The sequence below is a fragment of the Ciconia boyciana genome, chromosome 3, assembly GCF_034638445.1.
Source record: "Ciconia boyciana chromosome 3, ASM3463844v1, whole genome shotgun sequence".
In the NCBI taxonomy this organism is placed as follows: domain Eukaryota; kingdom Metazoa; phylum Chordata; class Aves; order Ciconiiformes; family Ciconiidae; genus Ciconia; species Ciconia boyciana.
Genome location: NC_132936.1, coordinates 16,858,665 through 16,873,451, shown reverse-complemented (window position 1 = coordinate 16,873,451; position 14,787 = coordinate 16,858,665). Strand labels below are relative to the sequence as shown.

General features: G+C 43.5%; 1 protein-coding gene across 1 annotated transcript; it reads right to left on the bottom strand.

The window, feature by feature from the left end:
* Positions 1–3,683: 3,683 nt before the first annotated feature.
* Positions 3,684–14,526, bottom strand: ODC1 (ornithine decarboxylase 1). Its single transcript, XM_072858611.1, has 12 exons — positions 14,304–14,526; positions 11,029–11,137; positions 10,143–10,288; positions 9,800–9,973; positions 9,459–9,631; positions 9,023–9,157; positions 8,786–8,867; positions 8,377–8,460; positions 6,858–7,020; positions 6,658–6,770; positions 6,163–6,377; positions 3,684–4,160 (listed from the first exon to the last, which is right to left on the bottom strand). The coding sequence occupies exons 3-12, from the start codon at positions 10,242–10,244 to the stop codon at positions 4,019–4,021; spliced, it is 1,383 nt and encodes a 460-aa protein (XP_072714712.1). The 5' UTR covers positions 10,245–10,288; positions 11,029–11,137; positions 14,304–14,526; the 3' UTR covers positions 3,684–4,018.
* Between the last annotated feature and the right edge of the window lie 261 nt (positions 14,527–14,787).

The window sequence follows — 14,787 nt, the reverse complement described above, 5'->3', positions numbered from 1 at the left end:
AAAGCTTTTCATTTCAATCTTACTGCAGATTGGTGCTGCGTTTAGCTATAAAAGATCTGTTTAAATGATAGTACTTGCTGGGGGTGAGGTCTGTGAGAGGAGAAAAGCTCTCCCTCCAGCTCCAGGTTTGCTTCGGGACAAAGCCTTGCTCCCGCAGGCGGAGCTGTGGGTCCCTGCGCAGCGCTGCTCCCAGCTCTGGGTTACCGGCTGGTGCAAATGAGGCAGCAGACTTGTCTCTTCCAAGGAGGTTCATGCTCTGATATCGGCACATGCTTGTCTGCAAGGCCCATGTTGTAGCCTACAAGTTCGCAGCTTAAAAATTAAATTGTGAGTTAAACGCTCATGCAGTAACACAAGGGAAGTCTGCCCCATCAGCAACTTTCCCCCTTGTCCCTTATTTCCTCTCAGTCTGCTCCCTCTACTCAGTATTCTCCACTCTCTCCTTAAAACATTCCCACCTTTGATTTTTAATCTGATGTAATTTCAGATGACCAGTGTTTCTCAACATTTTTTTGGTATACGAAACTACATTTGCACCAAAGGGTGTCAGCTCAACTCCAGTACAGGCCATGTATAGCCACAGGTAGACTTATGGAAGGTCTCAGCTAGACTTGTTTCAGATGTCAAGTGGCTTCACCACTCAAGAAAGAGGAATGGGGTGATGAGAAGCCATGCCCTCACCTCAGGGAGATGTCTTGGTATTTGCTTCAGATATTACTCTCTTTTTCTGAGAGTGATCCCAAGAGAACCAACACCACCATCACCAGTGCCAGCGAGGGGAGTGACCGCCAGGGACATTAGGAGCAGAAATGCCACAGTCCCTGCAAATGGGCCAGCAAAGTCCACAGTGAGACAGACACAGCACTGTACAGAGCATGATTAGCAAGAAGCAAGCTGAAAGGCACAGGCTATTCTTGGCTCCAACTTTGATATTTGTTGAGCTAATTATATCAGACAGATGCAGCTGATCTCAGTTTTTCTGGCATGCAGCTCCTCCCTCCCATATCAGACAAGCTTGCTCCAGGGAGGAATAATTAAGATGTGTAGTTACAACTACTGGATTTCATCAATGAACTTGGCAAAAGAGAGCAAAGGCTTTGATGGCCCAAGACTTGCGGAAGGGAGGTCAGACTAAACCACAGCAGTTCACTGCTTACTTTGTTACATCTTTGCTGTCCTACATGGTGCTCGAGCTTACACTAGGAAATGTATTTCCCTGGGAGGGAATCCCCACAGTCACCATACAACTGATTCCTGTCAATTGGGGTATTTTAAGATCAATTAAAAAGTAGAAATGGACCACTAAGATTCTATGGAAGCCAGGAGCAGGGCAGCTGTGAGATGAAGGATATATACTGAGTATCCCAAAGCCCAGAACATCTGCTCAGCATAATCCAACCTAAAACAAGAAATTTGTGTCTTGCTTAAAAATACACCACTATTACTATAAAGATTTATTACTCCCACAAGTACTAAAAGTCAGCTAGCAAAACCCATTGGGTTTTGTTTTTTGGGTTTTTTTGTTGTTGTTTGTTTTTTTTTTTTTTAAACACAGAAGATGGTCAACAAGATTAACAGTTCTTTTTAAGCACTTGATACTCTCCTCAAACATGGCTTACAGAGCACCAGCTGAGGCTATGACATACCTGCCATGGAAGAGGAAGGTAAAGAACTGAGGTCAGCTACATCTCTTTTGGGGAATATAAGTTAGTCAAAATGCATATTAGCATGTTGCCACTGTCCTGGCCTCCAGCAGAGAAACAGATGTAATTTTTTTTTTTTTTGACACAAACCCCAATGAAATAGCTAAAACAACCAATCAAGTTAAATGCAGATCAAGAAACTAACTGGCAGCCTGCCAAATTCCTCTCAGGGAAGCTTACTAATTAGCTTCTACAAGTGATTGCCTTCAAACTATCTGCTGGAGATGGTCTCCACTGGCTGCAAGTAAAGGAAGGCAGACTGTGCTGCTTGCCCACCAGGGCACTGGTTGCTAGTGCAGATATCACATAAGGTCTCACTACAGCCGTACTCCTGGCTCAACCATCCCCAGCCTTCAAACAGGCAGGTTTAAGAAGTAGCTACATCTCCTTTAGACAACCACAGGCTTTCCAAGAGTAGTTTTTCTGCATACCTGTTAGGTTTTTTCCACAGTTAAATCCACATGGCAAGATTTAGATGTGAAATTGTTACAGTATTAACGTTTAGTTACCATTGATTACTTTTGCTTTCATGCTAGGAGTCGTTAAGTTTCCACATGAATTTGGAGAAGCTAAAAGAAACCCTAGTTTGGATGCAGGGAGTTTTTGAGATTAAGGCTATCGCTCCACTATGTGTATGTACTGAAGTTTGGCTACTGAACTACACTGGTGCAAACAGCTGGCTACCATATGCATGAGAATAAAGGCAAGTGCTATTTCAGTTGCAAGCTTAAAGCTAGGAGTAAAGCAAATAAAGAAATTTAAAAAGTCACTTGAGATGCTTCAAGAGAATCAGGAATGAGGTACCATTGCTTGTTTACCCTACTAGTTCAGCTTGTGAAGAGTGTGGGTAGTCTCAGGTGAAAACACAGAATGGAAGTTAAACATTGTCTTTCACAGCTGCTTGTAAGAAAACAGCTTTATTTCTCATCTTGCTAGAGCCACTGTTTCTATCAGCAATGCTACCCTTTGGATGACCCTTTAAATTTTAACACTTACTCTAAGTTCACTTAAGCTTTACATACTTACTCAATACATTAAGGCTTTCCTCTTTACACATCAGGCATTTGCTAAGGTATGCCTGCAGTCAAGGACCTTCTGGCAAACAGAACAGATCTAGATCTGGGACCAATTAGTTAGTCAGAAACATTCTGCAATTTTAGTACAACAAGTGGCAGCAAACTAGCATCAGGTTGAATAGGTCAGAATGCTCTACTCCAGTAAGCAGACTCGATAATTTTATCAACACACCCTGTATTAGCTCCTAGTATTTACTACTTAGTGTCATCTATCACATTTAATCCAAAGTCAGAAGTTTAACAGGGTAGCATGTATTTTCATGACATTAAATAAGAGATTCTGATTGTATTGCATGCACAAAGGATGTCGAGTCCCATCTCTCATCATCCATTTTATACTAAAGCCTTAGGCAACAAGGGTCAGAGTAGTTGTCACCTATAGTCAGCCACATAGTTTCAGCACTTAAGTTTTGCCATGATATATTTTAATCCTCACACACATAACAAGCAGCTTGTCAGTGGCAGCCATGAAGCCTGTGCTGTATTCTCTCATTAATGACTAGATAGATGTGTTTAAATAGCCATCAGTCCTGGCCACAGCAGTTACAGACTAACATGAATTAAAATGGTACTGCACTGAACTTGCAATACACAACTGTGTTAAGCCTGTATTCAATAGTCAAAGACCAATGCCATTCCACAAGAATTCATGCAGTGTTCAACTTGTTGACAGTCAAGCTTTTTCTAATCACATATTAAAAAAGATACAATTTAGTTTCCCTACCTATTAAGGGAGTTCCTTCACTTCAGTAAGTTGGGAAGGCAAGGGTAGGGGAGGAGATGGCAATTGTGTTATTCATTTATTAGTAAGCTTTGGGCTTGCAGCATCTGGTCTGCCTTCATATACGCTATAAGAGCCATCCATGACAGATTAACTTTTTACAGATTAACCAAACACAGGAACAGTTATTTCAATATACTTTATTTTAAAACAGGTAGGTCACAAAACACTAAGCTTAGCCCATTCTGCCATACACAAGCTACAAATACTTGCTTGACAGTTGAGGGTCAGTCTTTAGTAGCATACATGAAAAGTGAATAAAAATCCATATAAAACAATATTCAAATAGTTTCCATAGGAACACAGATAATTGTGACCCATCTCCTAGTTATTTGTTGCATTTATGCCAAACCTAAACTTTAAAAAAACACTTAAAAATTCTAGCAAGAATTAAGTTAATGGTCCCCCAAATGCCCTAAATTCAATGACTAACCTTGCAGTTAATTACTAAATATTACCTATACATTAATACTAGCTGAAGCACAAGTTGCTGGATATTCGATTCCGCTTTCCCAGGCACAAGAGAGTGGCAGACTAGCAACGTCCTGCTCCTCCACTTCATCTAGGAACCCTTGCTCCTTGATCTGCTGCATTAGTTGCCTAGAAAGAAAAAAAGAAAAGCAACCATCAAAGTGTTTCACTACAATGTGTCAAAAAGAAGGTAAGTAAAGTACTTTTTTTTTTTACTGCCAGGGAGCATGAAGTGAACTCTTTACTAATCATCTGCAATCCAGACAATAGTACCAGAGAAGAAAGAATAAAAAATAAAAATAAAAATCAAAGCAGAGTCTGTGGAGGTCACTTGTGGCTGGCTAGGCTTTAGGGCAAGTGCCAATACCAAGCTGATTTCACCATTTCTGGGTAGGATCTAGATCTGCAAAGATGCACCTGTATATCTGTAGCTACATCTGTATACCACATGCATACAGATTTAATGACTTAGTGCTCAATAGCTCAGAATTTCAGACCTACATCACTGACTATCCCTTATCCCACACCCTCACATTCCTGGGTGACTTGAATCAAGTAAAAGTATGGATGACAGACTGGGAATGTAAAGGAGCTGACCAGTGAGAACCATGCAACTCCTTCCATACTCAGATAGGAGTTGTACTGAAAGACAAGTTAGAAGAACTTCAGTTTACCAAGTTTTTGGACTTAGTTATACTATATGCAAGGCAAGAAGTTGTGGTACTGCATGGCTCCCTATATACTACTAGCTTTTACTTAGACATATGTAGTCATCTTGTCCCTTATCTTTCAGTTATCTAGGCACAAATTTAGCTGTACACCTTTATCATGTAGATAACATTCCAAAAAGCTTTTGCCTGTGCTAGAAAGATCTGCACCATAACTTCATCAATACATCCCTCTCAGTTCAGGGCCAGCTTGGATCACAGATTTTTCTTGCCTAAACAGAAAATGCAGGCAGTCATGTAAGGCTGAAAGAGGGTTGTAGCCTTGGATGATAGTTATGTCTGCATAATTAAGCTCAGCAAGCCTCAGACCAAGTATTACATTTTAACAGAAACCCAGTGCTATAGTGAAAAAGCTAATTATTCTCTTGCAGAGCCATTTTTAGTTCAATTAGACACAAGTCTGGAGTCTTATGGGAAGTCTAAAAAGCTTCATTTGGTTTGAGGAACACTTCAATTGACAGGAGGTTTCACTAAAGGAAAGAAACAATGCAAGGCTCGCTTATAGAAGCAAGGCTAGTAAAAGAATGGAGAAAGCTTCCTCTTACTTTTATGGCAGGAATTTCCCTGAACTTAAGCATTTTCAGTAAATTTGAAAGCAACCCAATAGCAAAGTTAATCATGCTTTAGGGTAACACTGCCGCCCAAATGCTCTCTGCCAGTTTAGTAGGCAGACTTCAATACAGAAGTAAGGGCTTCCTCTACAGGAAACTCCTTTTACAGAAGATGCAATCCATTAACCTGTCTTGCACAGAAGAGCATCCAGGTTAAACTACTGTTTAAGGTGCAGCTTCACAGTATCCTTGCACTCAAAAGGCAGTGCTGCTTTCTTTGCTCACCTGTTTAATAACTTCCCATGGAGATCTAACTCTGCACTGGGCAATGAGCCAGAGCTCAACCTAAACCAAGGAATAGCTCTCAAATAAACAGACAGATCACATTGTGAAGCAGCACTGTGGAGTGTTCCTGCGTCCTGCAGTCAGGATTTAGCAAGCTATCAATTTAGAAGACAGCACACTATTAGAACTGTGATTGACTAGTCTCTAATTACTGGTTAGAGAAGCTAACTGTAAAGAATCCGCAATGATTCTATATGTTGTGCAAGAGTGAAAAACACCAGCTATAAGCCCAGGTTAATGAAAAGACTCCTAACATTACCCCTTTAAAAGCACCTCTCCTGGAAGTGAGTACATCAGAGAAAAAGAGTAATTGGTAGTGTTAGCATTGTTCTAAGCACATAGCAAAAACCTTCAGAAGCATTCCCTTCTTCCACACCGCAAGGAGGTTTTACAAGAGCTATGGCACCAAAACTATAGCCCTGTTTGTTAAGGGGCAGCCAACTGACATGAGCTATTCACTACAGTCATCTGTATCAAAAGCACTGATGGATCAAGATAATTACTAACCATGCTGGTCTTGACATCACATAGTGTATTGTCGGCCTCTGGAATCCATTGAAAGTAGAAGCTGCTGCAACAGTATAGGCACCCATGTTTTCAAACAGGATCCAGTCACCAACTTGCAACTCTGGCATATTAAAACGCTCAACAATACGATCTAGGCCATCACATGTTGGTCCCCATATGCTGCAGGAATAGCAGCTGTCATCTGGTTTAGCCCGCTAAACAAGAGAGTATAATTAGTTTGACTATCAAAACAGCTTCCAGAAGTAGTATTATAATTAGTACAACATTCCACCTCGCAGAGAAGAGGAGGAAGAGCTGCTTGCAGGTCCTTCTCCGCCCTTGGCTTTGAATTAATTCCACTGCATGCTTCATTAAGTCAAATGCCAAATTCTGGCGACATGAAGGGAGCAGTGAACTGAGAAGTGACTGCTGCGACGAGGATTCTCTTACATCCACAATACATGGCTAGTATGTGATACTTCTGAATGAGCATACCTTTTGCAGAACTGGTTTAACATGTGCATGATCATACAAGATGCAGTTGAATGATCCATAGACTCCATCATTCACATAGTACATAAGAGTTTTGTCATTTACATCATCTTCATCTGGAAGAAGTTGAGACACCAGTAAGAGAATGCTTGGAAAGAAACACACAGATAGCTAGAAGTAAGATTAGGTCTAGATTTACATACCATCAGAACCTGTTTGCTCCTTTAATACAATTTTTTTTGCAATGATGTTGACTGCCAGCGTGAATGCTGATGCAACATAGTATCTTCCTGGCTCTGCAATAATATTTATTCCAGAATCTGAAGGAAAGTATTTATCCAGTGCTGGGTTGATTACACTTGTGATCTAGGGAAGAATCAGTTGCCAGTATTAGAACTTCAGCAGTTACTCAGGTGCTATTTTAGAAGTCTGAGATGAAGTCAGACTTTCATGCTTACAATGACATACTAGTCAAGTGTGTTAATAACTATTAGCATATTGTGATCTCTATCAATTGCTTTTGCTTTATTTTCCCATTCAAAGTTTTGTTTGCGATCAAGTTTGCACAAAGCAACAAAAGCAGACAGCGCTTGCAGCTTAAAAATTTAAGTGACCAACCAGGTCATGTTTGAGTCTAAAGGAAATCACCCCTCCTAGACTCATGAAACCAGCATTAGTGCCCTGCAAATCCCCACACTCCAATTTTAATTTCTAGTCCACTTGTAGTTCTGCTAATCATGCAATATCCCCCAGCTTACTGCATCCTAAAGAAGCCATCTCACAGGATCTTAAGAATACAGAAGGCTTTGCCATCACCTTTGAAATTCAGTTGCCTTCATGAACAGTTATTTCCAAGTTCTGACGTTATCAGTGATTATTAAGCTGCCTCTAACTGCAGCATGACTGTGTTATGCCATGGAGCCAAATGACGACAACATTTGCTCTTGATGCTTCATGTAAGCCAATACCACACTATGAATCATAGAATCATTAAGGCTGGAAAAGACCTCCAAGATCATCTAGTCCATGAGAAGCCAGCCTTCATTAAGAGGTATTATAAGTGAGTCAAGGTTAGCCCACATTATTAGCAGAAAACTCACTTTGTGTAACTTATTTGCTGTCTCATTGTGTAAATATGTAACATCATTTAACACCACGTTAGGTTAGACTGGCAGGTGCTCTGACAACACTGCTCTAAGTGGAAGTCCTATTAATACCCAGCCACCTTGTCTCTTCTGAAAGCAGAAGAATTTCTGTATGAAAGCAGACTGGAGAACACTGATCAATTAAAAAATGATCCAAAAGCTAGTTCTAAACCAAATCAGACACTGATCTAGTTTGCTGCCACACAGAAGGACAGTATGGGTTCAGGGCTACTGTTTCACCTTATTTGGGAGCAGTGCCAATCTAGATAGTCTGAAGTACAGCATCAACTGGAAGAAGTCTATGCCAGTAAGAATCAAGCCCGCAATTAAAACCTGCTTTACAAGTTTGATATCTCTGCATGTTTATGCAGTCATTTAGCTATGTATCTAATGGGTTCATCTAATTTTCAGTTTTCAGATTAATTCCCCTTTTCCTCTAAATTAAATTTCTGACCAAGCAGACAAATTTTCTTGCAAATGTGTCTGTATGCAAAAATAGGAAAAGCAAGATTTTGTTTAACCCAGATCAATATTCAAAAAGACTGCACAACCTCAGAAGTTCTTAGGAAAGTTATACCTCTTCAAATTTAAGCTTGACATCTTCAGAGCCAGGGAAGCCACCACCAATATCAAGCAGATACATATTGAAGCCAAGTTCAGCCTAAAATGAGATTAACAGCAATGCTGTCAAGAAAGCAGTTCTTAGTTTATCATTTCAGCTTAAGAAGTAAAGTAATTTCCTTAATATTTGGAACAGAGCTAACTCATCATGTTCAAGTAAGTCACTTGAGTTTGAGCTGCTGATTGTAGTGCATCTGACCAGGTCTGCAAAAATCATCTACAAAGTAAGCCATCATGACCTCAAAAATTCCAACAAGAAGTTAGCAACTTAGCTAGCTTTTAACCCTGTAACAGTTTTACACTTGATTCACTTTTGCCACAACAGTTGAGTAGTAGAGTTCCAGAGAAAGTAGAACTAGACTTACTCCCATATCAAACACACAGCGGGCATCAGAAATGGCTTGAACAAAGGTCTCTGGGTCTGTACATCCACTTCCAACGTGGAAACTACGAAGAGATATAAAATACCAGTTGCTATTTGGCAAATTAGTCGAAGTTCATACAAAACTCAAGTCACCGCATGCAAAGGCATCTCTACTGTCAGGTAGACCATTTAAAGAAATCTTATTTAATCTGACTGTATTTTGATATTATCAACTCACCTTACTCCAATGATGGCAAGGTCAAGTTCTTTTGCACGCTCCAGAAGAAGCCTACTAGTCTTAAGCGTTGCTCCAAATTTAACACTCAGACGACAAACTGCTTTGGAGTCATCAGTTGTAATGCGCAAGACTAACCTAGAAATAGGAAAAAATGAGGGTTTAAGTTCCAGTATAAAAGACATCATTATCAGGCAGGTATGATCTTAGAATGAGACTGAGCTTAAACATACAAGCTTTCCTATCTGTCTCTTCCTAATGTGCCAGTAAGCTATACAGGATTAGATTTCACTGGCTAAAAGTAGGTTTATTTTCTCATAATTCTGCAGCCTATATTAACTAATGAAGAGCAAGTTTCAGATAGCAGGTGTTTCAGAAGCAGGTGTTTCTGTAACTTGGGAACCCAAACAAGAATTACAGAACAATTAGCATAACTTACTTGGCTTTTGGATGGGCCCTTGCAACTTTCATTAGTTCTACTTCACTATCAAATGTCATCATCTGTACACCACTGCTGGCAGCATGTTTGATCTGAGATACTTGTTTGCAGGGATTTGCATATATTATTCGCTCAGGAGGTACACCAATGCTCTGTACCAGCTGTATTTCCATCTGAAGAAAGAACAGATTACACTTGTGAAAGATATTTCTAGATGGATGATCAAACTAATCAGTACAACAAAAGCAACACCACTTGGTTATGCTTAATTTTATATGAACATATCTTGTAAAGCTGAACACATACTAATGTCACAGATCAGAACACAGTCAAGATCTTACCTTACTGGCACAATCAAATCCTGCACCAAGAACAGCAAGTGTCTTCACTACAGCTTTGCTGTCATTACATTTTACAGCATAGAAGGGGGTTACCCGAGGAAGGGCTTTATGCCATCGCAGGTGCTTCTTTACAATATCCCCGAGGTCAGCAACATAGAAGGCATCTTTATCATCCTAGAGCAAATACACATCTTAAAGTTACAAACAACAGATAACAGGATAAGCCTAGAGGTCAGCATTTGAGGAGGAGGTTGCCTTGCAGAAGATCTGCACAGACAACTTGTTCCTTCAGTTTATAAATTTGTAGCATCACAAAATGCAGTGATTTTCCTATCATACTTACAGAAGATGACACTTCATTTATTTTTTGGTCAAGGATATCCTTAGCAGTAAAGCCTTCATCAAGGAAGGTGAATTCAAATTCTTCATTGCTGAAGCTACTCATGATTTCTGAGATTTCAGGTTTATGTGAAAGGATTTAAGTATGAACTGTTGATAAAAAAAAATCATTACTTCATTGTTGTGGTTTAGCCCCAGTCAGCAATTAAGTACCACACAGCTGCTCACTCATCCTCCCCCCCGCAGTGGGATGGGGGAGAGAATCAAAAGAGAAAAAGTAAGAAAACTCATGGGTTGAGATAAGAACAGTTGAATAATTGGAACACATAAAAGAAAATAATAAATTGTAATGAGAAGATAAACAACAAGAGAGCGAGAGAGGAACAAAACCCAGGAAAAAAGTGATACAACTGCTCACCACCCGCCGACCAACACCCAACCAGTCCCCAAGCAGCGATCGCTGCCCCCTGGCCAACTCCCCCCAGTTTATATACTGAGCATGACATCACATGATATGGAATAGCCCTTTGGCCAGCTGGGGTCAGGTGTCCCGGCTGTGTCCCCTCCCAGCTTATTGTGCACCTGGCAGAGCATGGGAAGCTGAAAAGTCCTTGATTCTGTGTGAGCACTGCTCAGCAATAACGAAAACATCTCTGTATTATCAACACTGTTTTCAGCACAAATCCAGAACATAGCCCCATACTAGCTACTATAAAGAAAGTTAGCTCTATCCTAGCCAAAACCAGCACATTCATTTAAATTCATATGGCTTACTTTCACTACTTCACTTATCATATAATTATAATAAGACCACAATGTAGTGGTCATATAATTTACAATTATACAATTCCTACAGCGATCACTAATAGCAGCATAGATTAGGAACTTACATAGATGACAGATCAGATTTAATCAGAACCAAGGAGGCACTCCACAAAATAATCTTGGTAGCTTGAAGGCAAGTTCTGCTCCGTTCAGCAACTGTATGATGTACACAACCTATTCAAAGAAAAATCAAATACTATCAGATATTATTAGTCTAAGTCCCTGTTGTGGTTTAGCCCCAGTCAGCAATTAAGTACCACACAGCCACTCGCTCACCCCCTCCCCCTGCAGTGGGATGGGGGAGAAAATCAAAAGAGCAAAAGAAAGAAAAATCATGGGTTGAGATAAGAACAGTTTAATAATTGGAACACACGCACACATAAAATTGTAATGAGAAGGAACACAACAAGAGAGAGAGGAACAAAACCCAGGAAAAAAGTGATACAACTGCTCACCACCTGCTGACCAATGCCCAGCCAGTTCCCAAGCAGCAATCACTGCCCCCCAGCCAACTCCCCCCTGTTTATATACTGAGCATGATGTCCTATGGTATGGAATAGCCCTTTGGCCAGTTTGGCTGTGTCCCCTCCCAGCTTCTTGTGCACCTGGCAGAGCATGGGAAGCTGAAAAGTCCTTGACTGGTGTAAGCATTACTTAGCAACAACTAAAACATCCGTATGTTATCAACATTATTCTCATACTAAAATCCAAACCACAGCACTATACCAGCTACTAGGAAGAAAATTAACTCTGTCCCAGCCAAAACCAGGACATTGCTGGAAGTTTCTGCTGCCTTTTCCTTCACCTCCGCATCGGAGCTGTTAATATTATGGCTAGTGTCAGTGTCAGCCTACTTACCACTTTAACAACTCTTAAGCACTATTGTAGCTTGCCAGTTTCTGGGAAAAGGGCTTACATGTTACTGCAGACAGAATCTGAGGATGTTACTGACTTCTGAGTAGTAACAACTCTCACTAAGTCAAAGCCAGTTGATTATCTGGATCCTCACTACAGTTCAGACTATGCATAAAGCAGCCATGAGATCAGGGCTTTCCTTGAAGTTGCTCTGTTGGTGGTTAGAGCTTCCCTATTCTACCCATGACCTCCAGGCTACATGAAAAGAAAACCTCAGCTGTCAGGAGTGGCAGATACCGACTAAAAGACTGGTTCCTAACTGATCTGCAGACAAAGTATTAACAGTGACCCCAATTAACACCTTATAACAGGATTTTACAGTAGTCCATAACAAATCTTCACTGTTAACAGAAATCTACCAGCCAAGTAGAAAGCCCCTTGAGAACCAGAACTAAAGAGCAAAAGCACATTCCTCTGCCATGCAAGACCTATGAAGTCCATGGCAAAGTGTATCCTTTTACTGGGTAGTCCAAATAGAGAATGACAGTCTACTCCATTAAGCTGTTGACTCAAGCAGATGTGTGTGCTACCTTTTAAAGACCTCAGCATTGCAAGTGACTCATAGGGAAGCTATGGTTTCATGTAACCAGGTCCAGCCCTCTTCCTTCTCTCAGCATTTTTTACACTCAATCTAGTCATACAGATTTGGACTGAAGATGATGCAAACTAAATTATTCACTAATCTTCAGTTACATCACTGTTCCCTCTATTTTCAAAAGGGCTGGCTATAAACCGTATGAAAAATACCTTCTGTTGTAGAACTTCGTTAATCTGTAACAGCTATAAGACCAACAGAATCATTCGTTTCATACACTGTGTATACTAGAATCCATTAAACTTTATCTACTGAATGACTTTTCAAAGTCAGCAATTATACAACTTCATTTCAGCCTTCAGAAACATATGGCACCTGAACTGCCAGTGTGAAGAACTACTCCACATCTTTTGATCAATTCTCACTTATCAGAGGCAAACCAGATGTGAAATTCAAACTAGATTAAGCTTAAACTCTAATGAAATAAAACTCAACAATCCACCGAGCCTCATTCTCCCTCTACTCTCATTCTCATGCAATGTTAATTCTCCCAGAAGCTGGATTAAAGTCTCCTCTTAAAAGCCTCTTTGAAAGGACCTTAAGAAACAGCAAATTAAACACTTCTCAGGAAGCGGTTTGTTACTAAAGAGAAGCTGCATCTTATCGTAGGATGCTGCACGATGTTGCAGCTTTGCAGAAAGCAGTTCAGGGACTTCTAGCTGTGGTTAAGAGAAGTAAACACCATCAGGAGGAGTTTAGTTTATCCCCTCGGCACAGAGCTGCATAAAAGCACTTTTCCTATTAACGTCTAAAAGGGGAATTTTGCTAGTCACAGCAGACTTTAAGAGGTTCTTGCAAGCTTTCCATCTCCACCTTATTGCACAATTTTAACTACAGCGTAATTACACAGAATTCCCAGCGTATATTTCTATTTGGATTGTGCGCAAAGTGTCTGCAGCTTCCCAGAAGAAATGCAATTTGTGCTAATTTAGAAGTTGCTCTCCAGAACATTCCCTTATTCAGCAGCTGTATTTAGACACAGCTGAGTCATGCCTGCAGGCTCTGTACTCAAATACCAAAGCCGCGTCTAGAAAGGGCGCCCGAGGCGCTCCTGCCCCTGCAGTTACCAGATCGCTGCTGACTGCCATCGGGGAGGAAACGGCTGGCTGCCCTCATCTCACTGCCAGTCTTTTTCCCTGTAAATCCACGCGGTCCCTTAGTCGAGTCGGCCACCCGGCTCGGCTCGGGCTGCGCTGCCTGACTCGGCAGCGGGGCAATGAACTCTCCACCCTCTGATGCCGAGGCTTCCCGAGGAGGCATTTCAGCTTGCCCTGGGGGACGTCTTTAATAAAGCCTACTGCTTCGTGCAGCTCGGCCCCCCCACCCCCGAGGCCCTCAGCGGGCCCCCGGCCAGGGCCCACGCGGGTGTGCCGCGGGACGCGCTCCGCGCCGGGGCGCCAGGCCGCCTTGCGTTCGGGCGAGCCAGGGTGCCCCGAGCCATGTTCCTGCCACGCACCAGCCTCTCCCCACCCCGGAAACAGCCCGGCGGCCACGGCGGAGCCCTCCCCTCCCCTCCCCCGCTCCCGGGACGCGCCGCCAACACCTCCCCAGGCAAGCCGGCCTGACCCGTTCGCAGCCGCCCGGAGCCTGCCTTTTCCCCCCCGCCCCGCTGGGGCCGGGGATTCCCCGGCTGCGGAGGGAGGCCCCGTGTGCCCGGCGGCAGCAGCCGGCGCCCAGCCCGGGCCGCTTGGCAGCGGCCCCGGAGACACGTGGCTCCGCGCCGGCCGGCTTCCGCCGCCGCGCCTTCCCCGCCGCGCGCCCCGGCCCCTTCGCTTCGCTCCGCGGCCCGGCACAGCCCGGCCCGGCACAGCCCGCCGCCGCTCGCCTCACCTCAGGCAGCGGTGGCGGGAGCTGCTGTCAAGCCCCGGCGGCGGCCGGTCCCCTCGCTCCGAGCCGCCTCCTCCTCCTCCTGCGAGCCGGGCGCGGTGCGGGGAGCCGGGCGGGAGGCGCCCTGCCGCCTGAGGAGGAGCGGGGCCGAGAGCGAGCGGGGCGCCGCGGCTGACAAAGCTTCGCCACCGCCGCGGCGCTCCTATATATAGGGCAGCCGGCGTCGCTATGGCAACGCACCAGCTCAAACCAGCCCCGATCGGCTGCGACCGGGTAGGGACTCTGGCCAGCCGCTATTGTGACGTCGGCGGCGAACACGCGCAGGGCGCGCCACGCCCCCCCCGCCCCGCCCGCCCCGCCCTCTGGCCCTGCCGTGCGCTGAGCGCGTCGGGTCTCTGCAGCGGCCTGCGCCGCGCTGCCCCGCCGGCCCCGGCCCCGGCCCCGGCCCCGGCCCCTTCCCCCGCGGGACCGCGCCGTGCCTGGCCCT